General features: G+C 44.3%; 2 protein-coding genes across 8 annotated transcripts in view; one reads left to right on the plus strand and one right to left on the minus strand.

Moving 5' to 3' along the window:
• LOC141047286 (uncharacterized) overlaps nt 1-19,020 on the plus strand; it is a 527,896-nt gene that overhangs the window by 240,066 nt on the left and 268,810 nt on the right. The window lies entirely within an intron of this gene.
• Nucleotides 1-19,020, minus strand: part of LOC141047344 (uncharacterized) — a 549,461-nt gene that overhangs the window by 3,946 nt on the left and 526,495 nt on the right. The window contains exon 8 of the mRNA XM_073542405.1: nt 13,359-13,366. Coding sequence (XP_073398506.1) covers nt 13,359-13,366 — 8 coding nt within the window. The remainder of the gene's footprint in view (nt 1-13,358; nt 13,367-19,020) is intronic.

Here is a 19,020-nt window from a genome sequence, read left to right on the forward strand (position 1 = left end):
TGGAGGATGTAAGATGGGTATATGGGCACTCGACTATGGGATGGAGGATATGTATGATGGGCATATGGGCACGGGACTATGGGATGGAGGATATGTATGATGGGTATATGGGCATGGGACTATGAGATGAAGGATGTGTGATGGGTATATGGACACTCGACTATGGGATGGCGAATATGTATGATGGGTGTATGGGCATGGGACTATGGGATGGAGGATGTGTGATGGGTATATGGGCATCGGATTATGGGATGGAGGATGTGTGATGGGTATATGGACACTCGACTATGGGATGGAGGATATGTATGATGGGTATATGGGCATGGGACTATGGGATGGAGGATGTATGATGGGTATATGGGCATGGGACTATGGGATGGAGGATGGAGGATGTATGATGGGTATATGGGCACTCGACTATGGGATGGAGGATATGTATGATGGGTATATGAGCACAGGCCTATGGGATCATGGATATGTATGATGGGTATATGGGCAGGGGACTATGGGATGGAGGATAATTATAATTTGCTATAACTAACCACAGTTAGTTACTATGCCCAGGCAGCGCCGGGCTCTTCAGCTAGTATGGAATAAAAAGCCACCAATGTTACGTAGGTGAAAATAATACCAATAAAAATTTCTTCTCATCCCGCAAAAAAAGTCACCACTCAGATCCATCATTTGTGAAAAGAAAAACAGAGATTTCCACATTATTAGTGGCTCAAAGCCTCTTGAAAAGCAACATGGCTTCCATAAACCAATAAAGCAATATCCACTCTCTCAATGTCAAATCTCCCCCTCGCTTCTGAGTCTTGGAGAGTATCCACACCAAATTTAGCATTCAAGTATTTGGCATTACTATGGTGAGAAGAACCCACTTAATTTACGGTGTGGTTGTCTCCTGTAGCACAATCTGGGCACTATGTGTTGGGCAAAAAAAGATAATATTTGCAGTTTTCACTCTCCAATACCTACTGCGTGCTAATTTCCTGAAAGTGGCTGTTGAGCAAAATAGTCATGACTAATAAAGATTAAGTCACTGAGGGTTATAATATCCAAAATGGAGTCACATTATGGTATATCTACTGCTCTGGTTTTATGCCATTTTGTCATATTAGGGCTTCTGCAAACGGTGTGTTCCATTTTCTCTGGGATCGGCTCCCGCGATGTCTTCTTCTGTCATCAGGAGCCGCCTTATTCATTCTGCAGATGGCGTTGGTTGTCGGAACCAGATTCTCTAGTGGTAAAGGCTTTATCCAGTTACTTTAATTAGGGTGCCTGGGACCAGTAGTACCAGATAGTCTGGCAGTATGGGTGTCTGCTGTCCAGCTGAGGTAATCTGCTCCCTGCTTCAGCCGATTAGAGAGCACCACACCCTACTAAAGATCGGAGTTATAACCGTAGAAAAGTACATGTGCAACAACAGGAGATGGCATGAAAAGTTCCGCCTATTTTTGATCTTAGTTCACTGTCTGAGAGCTTGTTGAAGGTGAGTATTTTACATCTACAGTAGTCATTTGGTATTGGTGTTGTGTGATGGCTATACACAGCCTCATAGTATGGGTGCTGTGAGGCATTAGTTCACCAACCCCACTGGTGCACTGTTATGGTGCGTAGAGCACAAAGCCACATCTTTTAGGCTAGGAACCCACTGAGAGGTTCACTGTGAGGTGGTTGTGGGCTTCATGCAGTCTTTGCAGGGGGGGCGTGGCCTGCTAGCAAGTGTGGCAGCTGCATAGTTACAGAGCTCCTGCAGCCCAGGACTTTTAGCAGCTCATCCCGGCTCAACTCAGCACCCAGCTTCCTCCAACTACTCAGCTGCAGCTACTGCTACTGCTACTGCTGATGACACAAAGCTAGGAGGGATAGCTAATACTAGAGAAGAGAGAGAGAGGATTCAAAAAGATATAAATAAACTGGAGCAGTGGGCAGCAACTAACAGAATGGTTTTTAACAGGGAAAAATGCAAAGTACTACATCTGGGCAATAAAAATGAAAAAAGCATATACAGAATGGGAGGAATAGGGCTAAGCAACAGCACAGGTGAAAAAGACTTGGGTATACTAATAGATCACAGACTGAATATGAGTCAACAGTGTGATGCAGCAGCAAAAAAGGCAAATGCAATTCTAGGATGTATTAACAGAAGCATACAGTCTAGATCACGTGAAGTCTTTATTGCCCTCTACTCCTCTTTGGTCAGACCTCATCTGGAATATTGTGTCCAGTTTTGGGCACCACATTTTAAAAAGGACATCAACAAACTGGAGCAAGTTCAGAAAAGAGCGACCAGAATGGTGACCGGTCTGCAAACCCTGTCTTATGAGGAAAGGTTGCAGGATTTGGGAATGTTTAGTTTGCAAAAGAGAAGACTGAGAAGAGAGTTAATAGCTGTCTACAAATATCTAAAGGGCTGTCACATTGTAGAAGGATCAACTTTATTCTCATTTGCACAAGGAAAGACTAGAAGCAATGGGATGAAGCTGAATGGGAGGAGACACAGATTAGATATTAGAAAAAACTTTTTGACAATTAGAGTGATCAATGAGTGGAACAAGCTGCCATGAGAAGTGGTGAGTTCTCCTTCAATGGAAGTCTTCAAACAGAGGCTGGACAGACATCTGACTGGGATGATTTAGCGAATCCTGCTTTGAGCAGGGGGTTGGACCAGATGGCCCAGGAGGTCCCTTCCAACTCTACGATTCTATGATTCTATGATTCTACTGCAAACACCCAGGCACATGATGACATGCGGCAGATCACAGAAGAGGGGATCCCCGCCGAGATTGCCAGACTTCTTTGCAAGGGGGAAGTCCACCAAAGCAACAGGTAAAATGGTGCCTGCCTCCCCTTCAGGCTCCCCATGCTCCTCTGGTGGCCCTGGGAGAGGTGCAGGCAGAGAGGGGATTGATCAACAACGCTCTGCTCCGCTCACTAGGAAGGATATGCATGATATGCTTAGAGGCCTGAAAGGAGAAATCTCGGCTCTGGAAGAGCGCACCTCTCATTTAGAGAATAAAATGGCTGAATATGCCACTTCTTTCAATGCACTAGTCGATGAAAATGATGCCTTAAAGGAAGAATTGGCTCGTGTCAGTGATAAAACATACGACTTGGAGGATAGATCGCGCAGTAATAACGTTCAGGTGAGAGGGATCCCTGAGGAGGTCTTGGATAAGGATTTGCCTGTATTCCTGCATAACTTTTAAAGGCTGTTCGCCCTGAAATGTCCATTAAAGCCTTAATGGTTGATAGGGTCCATAGAACCCCCAAACCAAAACACGTGGATCAAGAGCTGCCTAGAGACACGCTGGCAAGAATACACTTTTTTTTACCACCAAGGATGTATTCATGCAAAGAATGAGGAAAAATCCAACTCTGCCCCAGGAGATGCAATCACTACAAGTTTTCTCTGGCCAAGTGGCGTGAATACGCACATGTATGTAAAACTCTGCGTGATGTGGGCACCAAATATATTCTTTCCTTTTTTATGACATTTCTTTTTTTTTACTAGTGTGCATTCTAATGTGATGATTGACACTTGCATCTCTGTTCAGTTCATAAGGACATATAACTTATGGTTTTATATTTATGCTGGGGACCTAATTAGCTGTTATGGTGGAGGGGCTTGGTGTGTTGGGGCCTGCTGCATCCATAGGAAGTTTGTTATTTAGACATGAGTATACAGTTTATGTCCTTGAATGTTCGAGGCCTCAATTCACCTATGAAACGTTCCATGTTATGGAGGGAAGTTAAAAAATTACGTGCTGATGTCATATGTTTGCAAGAAACACATTTATTGGAAGCTGATAATAGTAGACTCCACCATCCACGGTTCCCTCATAGGTTTTTCGCTAATAATGCAAGTAAAAAGGCAGGAGTCTGCATATTGATTAAAAACACTTAACATTTATAAGATGTTGGTATTATTTTCGTTACATCCCTGTCCAGATTCCTCTTAGGATAATTAAAACCCTTCAAAAAATAGCTAATGACTTCATTTGGGCATATAAAAAACCAAGAGTGGCTGGTAGGTTACTATATTATCCTTATGAATTTGGGGGGATGGGTGCCCCTAACTTACATGCTTATCATAAAGCGACGGTATTAACAGGTATTAGAGACTGGTGGTTATTGGATAAGACACATAAGTGGCTTCAGATTGAGTCATTTTATTCTAAATTGAACTCGACGCGGCTGATGTTGGAAATGGAAGCTATTAAATTTAGTAACTACACCCCGTATCTACCTACCACATCAACAGCAATACGTTATTGGAGGAAATTTGCTTCAAGCCTTCTAAATATTCATTTAGCAAATATTTCCTTAAAAGCTTTGGAAATGCATCTCCCCTTTATTAACTTACAACGCTGGTCCACTGCAGGAGTTGAATCCCTCCAGGACCTGATAGATGGCTCTCTTGTCATCCCATTCGATCAACTCTGTTCCAAGTTCCGTAGTATTAGGCGTCTTTTTTACCAATACCTACAGATCAGACATCTGCTCCAAACTATGCCAGACTCCCTCTTCCCTAAACCCCCTGTGAATCACAAAGCCATGGGATTCCACCTGCAACCTGAATCAGGCCCCAAAGGTGTTTCAATCCTCTATAGTGTATTAAATGATCCAGAGGTAGATGCTAAATTATCATATATGCTAAAATGGGAGGAGGAATTGGGAACAACGTGGGATCCAGAGGAATGGAGGGATAGTTTAAGAGAAATATGTAGAGTGTCATCTTGAACAGTTTCAGTTAAAGAACAGTTAAAGAAGATGCATCTTAGGTGGTATAGGTGTCCAAGACAACTGGGACATTATGGGCCAAACCAGACTTCGGCTTGCTGGAGAGGTTGCGGTGGTTTGTGATCGTTGAGCCACATGTGGTGGTCCAGTCCGGTGGCGATCGGTTTTTGGAACACTATAAATATGTTGATAAGGGAGGTGACTGGGATTCAGGTTAACTTGACATCATCAATGGGACTGTTGCATATAGGGACAACTGATTTTTCTTTTTAAATATCAGGGGTATAGTGTCACATATTCTGATTGCGGCTAGGCTCGCCTTTGCTGCTAAATGGAAGGGGATGTCTCTTCCCACCATGAGAGAAGTGGTGGACAAAATTAATATACATTGTCAATATGAACAAACTCTGGCGCACTCGTCAGTTACCAAGAAAAAGGTTTATCGAAAATGGGAACCGTGGTTACTTAGTCAGAGGTCTGCCCCTTTGCACTTAGGATATATATATATTTTCATATGATTTATTTTATGCAAGTGTCGATATGTTTTCTGTTTTATACATTATGTCAATCTATGAGTATGCGCATTTATGCTTATGTTTCCCTTGTTTAAACCCCTACGTTGGGGGTGTTGTTACTTATATGGTTTCTTTTTCGAAAATATGCAATAAAAAGTTATTGAAGTAAAAAAAAAAATGCAGCCTTAGCAGAAAATTAAACTAAAAATCTCATATTCAGTTTGTAAATTTTTTCCTAGCATAATTAGATCAAATTATGAATTTTGTAATGTGTGGTCCATGTAGTAGAGTAGTAGTTACTAAAGCTTGAAGCATATTGTCGTAAGTTGACAGATAGAGCCTTGTTCTCCGCTGGTTATGTCCCCTGTGCTCAGCTCCTGGCTTGTGTATTTGTTTCCTGTTGTCACCCCGACCAGTTTACTGACTACTCTCACGTCTTCTGATGTTATATTTTGTTTGCCCATGTGGTTACGAACTGGCTGCCTGACTATTCTTCTTGCCATCTCACGCCATTGAACAGCATATAACACTGTGGTACAAGCCTTCGGGTTCCTGTATAAGTCCAGATATAGGTATATTGGTTAAATGATAGTTATGAATAAATGTACCATATTTTTGTAATGTAAGATGCACTTTTTCCCCAAAAAATTTGGGGAGAAATTGGTGGTGCATTTTATAAACCGAATTGTAGCTGCTGCCGGAAGCTTCTGTGGTGGCGGAGGCAGGAGGCAGTCGACGGCGGTGGGCCCCAGGCGGGTACAACAAGGTATTTGGTGGTACAGGGGCTACGACAACATTTTATGACAGCCCAGAGCCCCGCACTTTCCACAGTCTTCTATGCAGTGGACTCTGGAAAATGGTCATATGTGCAAATTGAGATCTTGGCTCCTAAAATCTCAATTGCGCATGCGTCACCTCCGGCGGCTATTTCGTCGAACATGTCATCCTACCTGCTTGGAGCCTTGCCACCTGGGACCCACCTCCACCACTGCCGCCCCCCAGGTGAGCAACTGCAAAAGTGGATTATAATAAGCACTATTTTATTAAAAAAACATTTTTCCCTATTTTCCTCCCCAAAAATTGGGGTGCGACTTATAATCTGCAAAATGCGGTATATTACAGCCATCAACCACTCACAGGTCAGAGATATATCATGGCACAGGTGTAATGTTTTTCATGTAGTATCTTGTACTTTACAGCAATCCTGTTTGAAGTTAGTTATTTTTAACAGAAATTGATAAGTCAGGATAAAGGGAAACTCTGTTATTGTATAGAAAAAATATATATCTTTGTACCGTGTTAGCAAATAGAAAAATATAAAAATTTGAGGGTCCTTAGTGGTTGATACCTTTTAATGACTAACTGAAAAAATCATAACAAATAGGAACTTTCTATATCAACTAATGTATATGCTCATGAGACCATTTGGTGGCATCAAAACCATGGACCAGACCTCAATCACAGTAAAATAAAACTTTCATAGAATGGTAGAGTTGGAAGGGACCTCCTGGGCCATCTGGTCTAACCCCCTGCTCAAAGCAGGATTCACTAAATCATCCCAGACAGATGTCTGTCCAGCCTCTGTTTGAAGACTTCTATAGAAGGAGAACTCACCACCTCTCGTGGCAGCCTGTTCCACTCATTGATCACCCTAACTGTCAAGAAGTTTTTTATAATATCTAATCTGTGTCTCCTCTCATTCAGTTTCATCGCATTGCTTCTAGTCTTTCCTTGTGCAAATGAGAATAAAGATGATCCTTCTACAATGTGACAGCCCTTGAGATATTTGTAGACAGCTATGAAGTCTCCTCTCAGTCTTCTCTTTTGCAAGCTAAACATTCCCAAATCCTGCAACCGTTCCTCATAGGACATGGTTTGCAGACCGGTCACCATTCTGGTCACTCTTCTCTGAACTTGCTCCAGTTTGTCGATGTCTTTTTTAAACTGTGGTGCCCAAAACTGGACACAGTATTCCAGATGAGGTCTGACCAAAGAGGGGTAGAGGGCAATAATGACTTCACATGATCTAGACTGTATGCTTCTTTTCATACATCCCAGAATTGCATTTGCCTTTTTTGCTGCTGCATCACACTGTTGACTCATATTCAGTCTGTGACCTTTTAGTATACCCAAGTCTTTTTCACGTGTGCTGTTGCTTAGCCCTATTCCTCCCATTCTGTATATGCTTTTTTCATTTTTATTGCCCAGATGTAGTAATTTGCATTTTTCCCTGTTAAAAACAATTCTGTTAGTTGCTGCCCACTGCTCCAGTTTATTTATATCTTTTTGAATCCTCTCTCTTCTCTAGTATTAGCTATCCCTCCTAGCTTTGTGTCATCAGCAAATTTAATCAGTTTACCCTCAATTCCTTCATTTAAATAATTGATAAAGATGTTGAACAATACAGGGCCCAGGACAGAGCCCTGTGGTACCCCCACTTGAGACATTTTTCCAACTAGATGTGCAGGCATTTATGAACACTCTTTGGGTCTGATCACAAAGCCAGTTATGAATCCACCTAACAGTTGCCTTGTCCATTCCACACTTAGTCATTTTTTCAATAAGGATTGTGTGAGATACTTTGTCAAATGCTTTGCTGAAGTCAAGATATACTATATCTACAGCATTTGGCTGATCCACTCAGTCAGTGATTCTGTCATAGAAGGACATTAACCCCTTAACGACCGCCGATACGTCTTTTACCGGCGGTAATTAAGGGTACTTAAACCACAGGGCCGTTAATTCACGGCGCTGTGGAGTAAGTAAATAGCGCCCCCCAGTGTCAGATTTTCTCCGGGGTCTCAGCTGCCGGGGGTAGCCGAGACCCCAGAGAACATAAATCAGGTCGTTTTTTGCTGACCCCGCTTTTGCGATCACCGTTATTATCACTATAAGGGCGACCGCAAAAAAAAGCCGCGATTTTACATTTAATTTCTCTTTCCTCTGATGTGATCGCACATCAGAGGAGAGAGAAATAGGGTCCCTGATCCCCCCCCCGGTACCTCTCCGTTGTCCTCCGTCCCCTCCCTTTGGTCCCGCGTCCCGCCGGCATCCTCCGATGGGTGCCGCCATCTTGAAAATGGAGAGCGCATGCGCAGTGCGCCCGCCGGGAATCTGCAGGCTCCGGCTGGCAGATTCCATTCATTATTTTGATCACTATGATAAACGATCATAGTGATCAAAATAATAAATATAGTACATAACCCCCCCGTTTATCACCCCCTTATATAGGCAAATATAATGAAATAAAGAAAATATTTTTTTTTCAGTTTTCCATTAGGGTTAGGGTTAGGGCTAGGGCTAGGGTTGGGCTAGGGTTAGGGTTGGGCTAGGGTTTGGGATGAGCTAGGGTTGGGCTAGGGTTAGGGTTGGGCTAGAGTTAGGGCTAGGGTTAGGGTTAGGGCTAGGGTAAGAATTAGGGTTAGGGCGAACTAGGATTAGGGTTAGAATTAGGATTAGGGATTAGGGTTGGGATTAGGGTTGGGATTAGGGTTAGGGGTGTGTTGGGGTTAGGGTTGGAGCAAGAATTGAGGGGTTTCCACTATTTACCAACTTTGGGGGTCTAAAAATTGGGGTCTAAAAAATCACTTTTGTGGAAATAAAAAAGACTTTATTTTCACCGCTCTGCGTTTATAAACTTCTGTGAAGCGCATGGGGGTTCAAAGTGCTCACCACACATCTAGATAAGTTCCTTAGGGGGTCTAATTTCCAAAATGGGGTCACTTGTGAGGGGTTTCCACTGTTTAGGCCCATCAGGGGCTCTGCAAATGCAACATGACACCCGTAGACCATTCCATCAAAGTCGGCATTCCAAAATGGCACTCCTTCCCTTCCGAGCTTTCCCATGTGCCCAAACAGTGGTTCCCCCCCACATATGGGGTATCGGCGTACTCAGGACAAATCACACAACAATTGTGGGGGTATGATTTCTCCTGTTACCCTTGTAAAAATAAAAATTTGGGGGTGAAAAGATCATTTTTGTGGAAAAAAAAATGATTTTTTATTTTCACGGCTCTATGTTATAAACTTCTGTGAAGCACTTGAAGGTTCAAAGTGCTCACTACACATCTAGGTAAGTTCCTCAATGGGTCTAGTTTCCAAAATGGGGTCACTTGTGGGGGGTTTCCACTGTTTAGGCCCATCAGGGGCTCTGCAAACGCAACATGATGCCCGCAGACCATTCCATCAAAGTCTGCATTCCAAAATGGCACTCCTTCCCTTCCAAGCTCTCCCATGCACCCAAACAGTGGTTCCCCCCCACCATATGGGGTATCGGCGTACTCAGGACAAATCGCACAATAACTGTGGGGGTATGATTTCTCCTGTTACCCTTGTAAAAATAAAAATTTGGGGGTGAAAAGATCATTTTTGTGGAAAAAAAATGGATTTCTTATTTTAACGGCTCTACGTTATAAACTTCTGTGAAGCACTTGAAGGTTCAAAGTGCTCACCACACATCTAGATAAATTCCTTAATGGGTCTAGTTTCCAAAATGGGGTCACTTGTTGGAGTTTTCCACTGTTTAGGCACATTTAGGGCTCTCCGAACGCAACATGGCTTCCGATCTCAATTCCAGCCAATTCTGCGTTGAAAAAGTCAAACAGCGCTCCATCCCTTGCAAGCTCTGCCGTGTGCTGAAAAAGTGGTTTACCCCCACATATAGGGTATCGGCGTATTCAGGAGAAATTGTACAACAAATTTTGTGATTGATTTTCTCTTTTAACACTTGTGAAAATAAAAAAAATTGGTTCTGAAGTAAATTTTTTGCAAAAAAAGTAAAATGTTAATTTTTTCCTTCCACATTGCTTTAGTTCCTGTGAAGCACTTAAAGGGTTAATAAACTTCTTGAATGTGGTTTTGAGCACCTTGAGGGGTCTAGTTTTTAAAATCGTCCCACTTTTGGGTATTTTCTGTCATGTACACCCCTCAAAATGACTTTAAATATGATGTGGTCCCTAAAAAAAATGGCTTTGTAAATTTTGTTGTAAAAATGAGAAATCGCTGGTCAAATTTTAACCCTTATAACTTCCTAACAAAAAAAATTTTGCTTAAAATTTTGCTTCCAAAATTGTGCTGATGTAAAGTAGACATGTGTGAAATGTTATTTATTAAGAAATTTGTGTGACACATCTCTCTGATTTAAGGGCATAAAAATTTAAAGTTTTAAAATTGCAAAATTTTAAAATTTTTCGCCATATTTCCATTTTTTCATAGATTAACACAAGACTTATCGAAGAAATTTTACCACTAACATGAAGTACAATATGTCACGAAAAAACAATCTCAGAATTAGTGGGATCCATTAAAGCGTTCCAGAGTTTTAACCTCATAAAGGGACAGTGGTCAGAATTGTAAAAATTGGCCTGGTCATTAAGCTGCAAACTGGCTCTGTCGCTAAGGGGTTAAGTTAGTCTGACATGACTTATTAGCTACAAACCCATGCTGACTCTGTTTAATCACTTCATTCTTATCCAGGTACTGACATACATGTTGTTTAATAATTCGTTCAAAGATCTTTCCTGGTATAGAAGTCAGACTCACCAGCCTAGATTTCCCTGGGTCCACCTTCTTTCCCTTTTTGAAGACAAGAGCAACATTTGCTCTTCTCCAGTCTTCTGGGACTTCAGTACTCTGGGGTGTAATTCATCTGGACCTGGAGACTTGAATTCATTTCACACTCCTTATTTATGAACTACTACAACATTTACAGCCACAACTATTTCTCCCTCTCCCATACTGTTAGTTCTGTCAATTGTCTTATCTATAGCATTATTCCTGTGTCCTGTTGTGTATAAATATGTGACTCTTCAGATTGTGTTATTTTATGCTTGATGAAGAGATCTGAGTAGTCTCAAAAGCTTGCTATTTATTACCATCTTTTCAGTTAGCCATTAAAAAGTATCAACCACTGAGGACTCTCAAATTTTAATCTTTTGTTATTGTGCCGAAATTCACACTTGGCCCTCACTGCGCATTTAATTTTGTCGAACATAAAGGCGAAGTTTAGTTAGAACGACTGGACCTGGTCTTGTAGGGACCATATGAGCACATTCAGCAGCACAGAAGGGAGAGAAGGTGGATTCATCCAGTATCAGGGATTTAGGAAGCCAACAGCATCATTACCCTCCGCTTTCTCTTACAGGACCATCATAATATTTTTCTTCAAGTGATTCTAACTTGTCAGCACATTCTACGTACGCTGTCATTTGGCTTTGGAGTTTACAGATCTGGGCAGGTAAGGGTCAGCATTTTCTAATCCCAGGGTGTAGATGGATCTCCAGATTGAAAGTTCTATAGAAAAGGGCTTTCACAATTTCACAAAGTAATATGAAAAGTTTTGGGTGAAGGAGAATGTTGTGTTCTAGCAGCAAAATGGTGACCACACAATTATGATACTGCCAGACTACACCACCGATAAAGCAGTCACAGCCGGTGACTGAGAATAATCTGTGATTTCTCTGCATTTAGTGGTTACTACTCACCTGGGTAGTCATATGCAGGAATCTCCTCTTTACACCACTCATCACCCCTCACATATGTCTCTGTAGTATTAACATGGGTCAGATCTTCACCCTGAAACAAATATTGTAAAAGTCACAGACAGATGGAGAAGTCACCTCTATGATCAGCTCTAATCCTGCCATCTTCACTGTTCTCATTACACAAGTATAAAACATATAATACTGGTGGATAAAACAAAACTGAGCACAAGACCTTCACAGCCATCTACACATCATAGGGGAGATCTCATGACACCTTCTCTCCATCTACCTGATCATCCTGAGGAACATTGGGATCTTCTTGTTTACAGTCCTGTGGAAGAAGAGGACGGGGACATCTCTCTGGTGTTGTCCTCTTACTGGATAGATCTGGAGGAAACACATACAGGGACTGAATTCATACAGATAATTATAGGCTGAATGCATTTAGTCCTGTCTATTACCTGGTGATGTGAGGGGCTGGGGAACCTCCATCATGATGTCCTTGTACACATCTTTGTGTCCTTCTAAATACTCCCACTCCTCCATGGAGAAATAGACGGAGACATCCTGACACCTTATAGGAACCTAACACATACAATGATACAGTCAACCCCCAATCTCTTCATAGTGTTACTGTATAATGTCCCAGCATTCCCAGCAGTGTCACCTCTCCAGTCAGCAGCTCAATCATCTTGTAGGTGAGTTCTAGGATCTTCTGGTCATTGATGTCCGCATGTATCAGGGGGAGAGGTGGAGGTCCCGTGATTGGGCTCAAGGGTCTTCCCCATCCCTCAGACACAGGGTCCAGACAGGGCTCACTAGAGGTCTTCTTCACTACTGTGTAATCCTGGTTATGGAGAGACACATTAATAAATCTCACTACAGACATTTCCAGAGTCCTCACCTCTCCAGTTCTGGCCATCTGTTATTCCCATAGATAAGAATGATGTAATGTGACGTCATCAGAATCTCTCACCTTTCCAGTAAGCCGGAAGAGGATCTCTAGGGTGAGGTGTAATATCCTCTCCGCCATCTTGTTTCTGTCCATATCCGTCCTTGATGGGTAATTCAGAAACATTATCATATATAGAAGATCTTCACTGAGAGGATCCGATATTGTAGAGACCTGAATGAGAAGATGAGCCAATGTAACATCATAAAAATCCTGGGTAATCATACAATTACTGGAGATAATAAGGGAAACATATCAGATTTATTATTTTACAGTATTACGCTTTCTTCTTTACATCTAATAAAACCTATATATTTAGGCCACAGACAACAAGCAGTTTCTTCCTCGGAGTCGGCAGCTGAATACGTTTCTCATAGACTCATCTTCCATAACGCTAATTCTCGTCTCATTTACTGACACTGGAATCGGCATTAGCAATACTGCAGGAGATATTCATTACACGTGACAGGAGAAATAACTACCGTATTTTTCGCTTTATAAGACGCACCTGATTATAAGACGCACCCCCAAATTTGGTGAAGAAAAAGAAAAAAAAATGTTTTTTTACGTTAAATGGAAGTGTGTCTTATAATGCCAGTGTCCGTCTTACAAATCATATATATGTCCCTCATCCTGGTATCTATATAACCCCCATCCTGGCACATGGCCCCCTTGTGCTGGCACATAGCCCCCCATCCTATCCTGGATATGACCCCCCCCAGTCACTATATGCCCCACTGCTGGCACTCACATGGCCCCCCTCTATATGCCTACCTGCTGGTACGCACACGGCCCCCCCGTCCCTATATTTCCCCTGCTGGCACACATTGTCCCCCTGTCCCTATATTCTCCCCTGCTGGCATTCACACAGCCCCCCTCCATATATTCCCCCCCTGCTGGCACACATTGTCCCCCGCTCCATATATTCCCCCCTGCTGGCACATATTGCCCCCTCCCATTCCTTTATTCCCCCTGCTGTCACACATGGCCCCCGTCCCTATATTTCCCCCCTGCTGGCAAGCACATGCTAAAATAATAAACAGTTAACTCACCTACTGATGATCGCTCCTGCTCCCAGCTCCCCGGCTTACCTGTGTCTATGCTGAGTCATCCTCCTCCTGCAGGGCACACGCAGCTGCTGCTCATTCAAGTAGCTCATTGTAGCTACAGGACCTTCCATGATGTGACCAATAGGAGCTGCTCAGCTGCGGTCATGTGACTCGCAGTGCACACTGGGAGTCATGTGACCGCAGGTCCTATGGTCACATCATGCAAAGTCCTGAAGCGATGAGCTTTCTGAATGAGCTGCTGCTGCTACCGCTCACCCTGCAGGAGGAGGATGACAGCAGACTAGACACAGGAAAGTCACGGGGGAGCTGGGAGCAGGAGCGATCATCAGTAGGTAAGTGTCTATAGTGACTGGGGGTGAGTGCAGGCACATGTAATATGCACCGCTCCCCTGTCTACCAACTCAGCACTGTTTCAGCACCGAGGTGATGGACAGCGGGTGCAGTGAATATTACATGAGCCTAATGAGCGGGAGCACAGGACCTCGCTGTCTCTGCAGCCCCATCCAGCCCACCCCAGCCTCGACTCCACGCCAGAGCTGCCCCCCCACTCTATAGCACAGCAGCACACAGATTCGCTTTATAAGACGCAACCCCACTTTCCCCAAAAATTTGGGGGAACAAAAGTGCGTCTTATAAAGCGAAAAATACGGTACTTCATGATGAGGACGACATCTTCATCTTCTACTACGGCTCTAGAAACATATTTGGCCAGAGTCCGTCACTGACTCCATCCCCACCGGCCGTCTATATGAAGGTTCCCGTCTTCCCCGCACTGTAATCTTCTATCACGTTAGATCTCAGGTCTGAGTCACACACAGAAGTTTGAGGCTTTTATAAAAGTTTTTTTGTTTCCACAAACAACGCGGACAGAAATGATCTGATCCAAAAGTCTCTGTACAGTGTTTTATGGGGATTATTTCTGACCTTAGGCTTTCTTATATTACAGGAAAAACACCAGAAAAAAGCAGATATTAAAATGTTTCAAAAGAAAAATGGCTCCAACAATTCTTGTATAAAGAAAAAATATGCAAAAAGCAGAAGACACATTTTTTTTTTTTTTTTAACACGTTAAACATTTGTTTTTTTCAATGAATCCTTTTGGACACCAGAACATAGATGTACACCGCAGGGACGGCACAGGTGCAACTGCAACAAAATCCCTGACGGTTTAACCACTTGCTGTTCTCAAAAGCAAGCATGGCATCTAAGAAGGTGTGACATAGTCCGGCTGAATGCCCTCCGCCCCCAAGTACTCGATAGTATGGGGCAGCCTAGTTACTACGATACTTGTGTAAGGGAGAAGTCTCCAGGTAACTAGAGAGATGGGCTGACCTGGTTACCTACAAACCTGTTGTGAACTCATTTTCTTCTCCACCAGTTGAGAGTTCTCCTTCCGTTCTCCCTCTGGTGGTGACAGGAGGTGTTGAGGTTGGTTTAAGTGGTAGTGTTCTGCCACCTGACGAGGAGGTTAACGATTGGATCTCTGGAGTATCAGACTGGATATAAGACAGCCGACGCCCTATCCTGGTGCTGGTGATTCAGTCTGCTTCTCAGGTCTTGGACTTCAGCTCTGTTCCAGTCTTCTCAAGTTAAGATTGTTTTTGCTAATGTTCACACTTGCTCTTGTTGGTCAATTCAGTTTTTTGTGTGGTCAGCCAGCCCCGGCTGGGGCTGTGTTGAATTTCCACTCTTATTTATCTGTATTTGCCAATTTGTCTTTTTTGTCCTTTATTAGATTGGCCTCTTTTTGCTCTGTCTCAGAATATTTCAGAGTGCTGATATAGTGGGAGAAGTCTAGTGACTTCAGGGTTAATTTTGCTATCAGAAGTGTTGGACATTATTTTGGTAGGGTTTTTTGGCAGATTGCAGACAGTGTCTTTCCTTTCCTGTCCTTTCTAGTTAGTTTGGCCCCATCGTTTGCTCAGCCTATTTTCCTGCCTGTTTGTGTTTTCATCTTGCTTCACCGTCAATACATGTGGGGGGCTGTCTTTCCTTTGGGGTCTGCTCTGGGGCAGTAAGTTTTCCTCTTTTCCTGCTTTAGGCTTATGTAGCTATCAGGTTGTGACGAGGCATCTAGGATCATCGTAGGTACACTCCAAGACTACTGCTAGTTGTGTGGTTAAGATCAGGGATCTGCAATCTGCATAGTTACCAACCTCTCTGGTTTTCTGAGACTTAGCTGGTGTTGTTTTTTCCTCCTCGGTGACCCATTCATAACACAAACCCACCCAGGGGGTGTTTAAAGCGCTGTTGGAAAGAGTGTGTAGTGTGTAAATGCTTGAAGGACCTGTGATGAGGTCAGAGTCATGTGACCCGGTGGGCATGGCTATGAACCATATAATGTGGCCAGGGTAGGTCACAGGTGGTGAATGCTTGGACCCGGTTGGTCCAGTGTGGAAGGTCCCGCTGAGATGGGGCTTCCTGTCTGACAGCACGTGTGGACGCTGTGAGTAATGGCTGCAAGTGCCTGAGAGTTCCCTGGAGGGAATGAATGTCTGCAGTATGGAGAGGCAACCATGAGAGAACCCTGACGGGGTGAGATATAACTGTGAGGCTGAAAAGCCTGCGTATTGGACATTGCTAACAGAGTGAAGCTCTGTCATGGACGCTATGCCACTTATATATTGCTGGTCATGGTTTATGATGTTTAATAAACCGCATGGACTATACTGGTTTATGAAAAACCTGTGCCGGATCTGATTTTGTGGCTGCCAAGCGAGTGATCCCCTACTTAAATGATAGCGCTACCTCACATGTGGTGACAGGCTGCGGGCAGCGGTTCCAAAAAGCACATGTTGCTGTACTGGAGGCTCTGAGCCAGGAGAGCAGACGGTCCGGAAAATCGTAATACTGACCGTGGTCAGAGAAAGTGACTGTGTTGATATTTGTGGGATACCTCTGAGGAGAAGAGGTGTCCAGGAACCTGTGTGGCTGACACCAGCAGGTAACAGACAGGAGTCTGTGTAGTACAGACCGGGGTCAGTGAGAGACTGTGTACCTGGAGGGTTCAGTGAGCAAGGTCCTGGAGGGTCACTGTGGGGAGATACTAAGAGAAGAATCGTCTCCCTGGAGCACATGGTATGACCTTGGACCTGGTGAGGTGTGAGTGTTGGGCAGACTCAGGAGGAGACGGATGTCCTGAAGAGCACCCGCTGAGCCCCTGGACCTGGTGAGGCCGGTGTGTTGGGAAACCCTGGGAGGAGGGTCGGCTCCCTGAATAGCACCCAGTGTACCCTGTGTGTTGGACGGTCTCAGGCGGAGACGGTACGTCCTGAATAGCACACAGAAAGGACACGTGAGTTTTTTGTGTGTTTTTTTCTTTTCTCAACTCAGCCTGCGGTGGCTCAGTGGGGGTTACAAAAGGGACAAGTGGCTTCCGGTAACTCGGCGGGGTTACGAAAGGGACAAGCGGCTTCCTGTAACTCGGCAGGGTTACGAAGAGGACACCAGCTGCTGTGTGTGAACAGCAACCGGTGGTGCCAGTGATTTGTGACAGCAGGAGCTGCTGTGTGTGAACAGCTACCGGAGGTGTCGGTGATTTGTGACAGCAGGAGCTGTGGCCGTGCAAGAAGGAACTGGTGTGGTGTCGTGCTTAAAGGGCTAGTACCAGCCCACAAAGGCATAAACTGTACTGTGCGAACTGTGGCATAAGAAGTTCTGCAGAACGGACATGGGGAAATCCTGAAAGGGGGCGGTGGCCCAAATCGGGGTGGTGGCCTAGAAAGGGGTGGAGTCGCAGAAGGGGGCGGTGACCCAAATTGGCGTGGTAACCCAAAAAGGGGTGGAGTCCCAGGAGGGGGCCGCGACAAAAATTGGGGTGGTTCAGGAAATGGCAGCACTGGTTGCCTCAGTGGGTATGTCTGGGGAACCGCAGTGTGTGTGTATGAGTTTTGAGGAGTGCGGCATGTATTTTCCTGATAACGATGGGCCACAGGTGTGTACCGTGATGCTGCACCGGAAAGGAGTCCCTGGTAGGCTGGACTCAAAGAGTCAGGTGACTCTGACAGGAACTCCTCTCGTTTTATCTCTGACCGAGAAAAACGTCAGGGTTCGCTGCGACCATGGGGTCATTGTGAATTATACTGTGGACAGAGTTATGATTGAGATGACAAAGGGGAAGTGTTAAGGTGGTAGTATGCCACCAAACTTAGTGCATACCTTTGAGAGGGGACGAGACTTTGTTGAGTTTGATGACGTATGGTCGGACGATGAAGACGTTTCGACTGTGGGGCCAGCGGACACTGAGACGGTGACGCCTCCTAAAGTGGACAGGTCAGAAGTAGAACTGACCGGGAAAAGAAGTACATCTGCCCAACTGACGGACCTGACGTCTCGTGACAAGACAGATGGTGGGCTGGGAGATGAGGTGACTGGAGTGGACACATGGTCAGAGGGTAACTGGAGGGTTGACTCGGATGATCGGCATGACTCAGACTCTAGGGGTGACTGTGGCTCTGAGAAAGAAAGGGAGCACAGACTGGATGAGCTAGAGAAAGAAGTCTTTGAGCTCAAATGTCACCTGGCATCGTGGCAAGGTCTGAATAAGTCCCTCAGAGAAGAGGTAGGAGTACTAACAGAAACTGTAAGAGGTCTTCTGCGGGAGAAGAAGTGGGACGAAGACTTACAGCGGCCAGGACTGAGTAAGGAACAGTGTGAAGACAAAAAGAAACTGAAAAGTATGGAAACAGAGGTGATTTGTTTACAGATGGAGCTTGCTGCTGCAGAGTGTGCTAAAAGACAAGCACAGCAGGAAAAAGATGAACTGGCTGATGTGATTGCCAACAACAGAGGTGAAGGTGCTCTGGCTTTGGAAGAAAAGAGGCGGTTAGAGTCTCGCATCGTTCAGCTTGAAGAAGTGGAGGAAGAACAGGGCAACGTTGAATTAGCCAATGACAAGCTGAGAAAGGCCACACTTCAGGTTGACCAGATGGATGCTGATCTGAAGACAGAACGTAGTAATGCTCAGAAGAATGAGAATGCCTGTCAGCAATTAGTTTGTCAGAATAAGGACTTAGAAGCAAAGGTTGCACTACTGGAGGGACAGCTTGATGCAGAAATTAAAGTGCGACAATCTGTTAGCAAACAAGTACGTCGTACGGAGAAAAAACTGAAGGTTGTACTAAGGCAAATGGATGATGAAAGGCGTAATTCTGAGCAGTACCAAGACCTGGCGGAGGGAAATGATGTGCGTCTGAAACAGTTGAAACGCCAGGTGGAAGAAGCAGAGAAAGAGGCTCAATGTGCCAATACGTTGC

Source organism: Dendrobates tinctorius, unplaced genomic scaffold (assembly GCF_039654945.1).
Source record: "Dendrobates tinctorius isolate UK_male_01 unplaced genomic scaffold, ASM3965494v1 ptg000126l, whole genome shotgun sequence".
In the NCBI taxonomy this organism is placed as follows: Eukaryota; Metazoa; Chordata; class Amphibia; order Anura; family Dendrobatidae; genus Dendrobates; species Dendrobates tinctorius.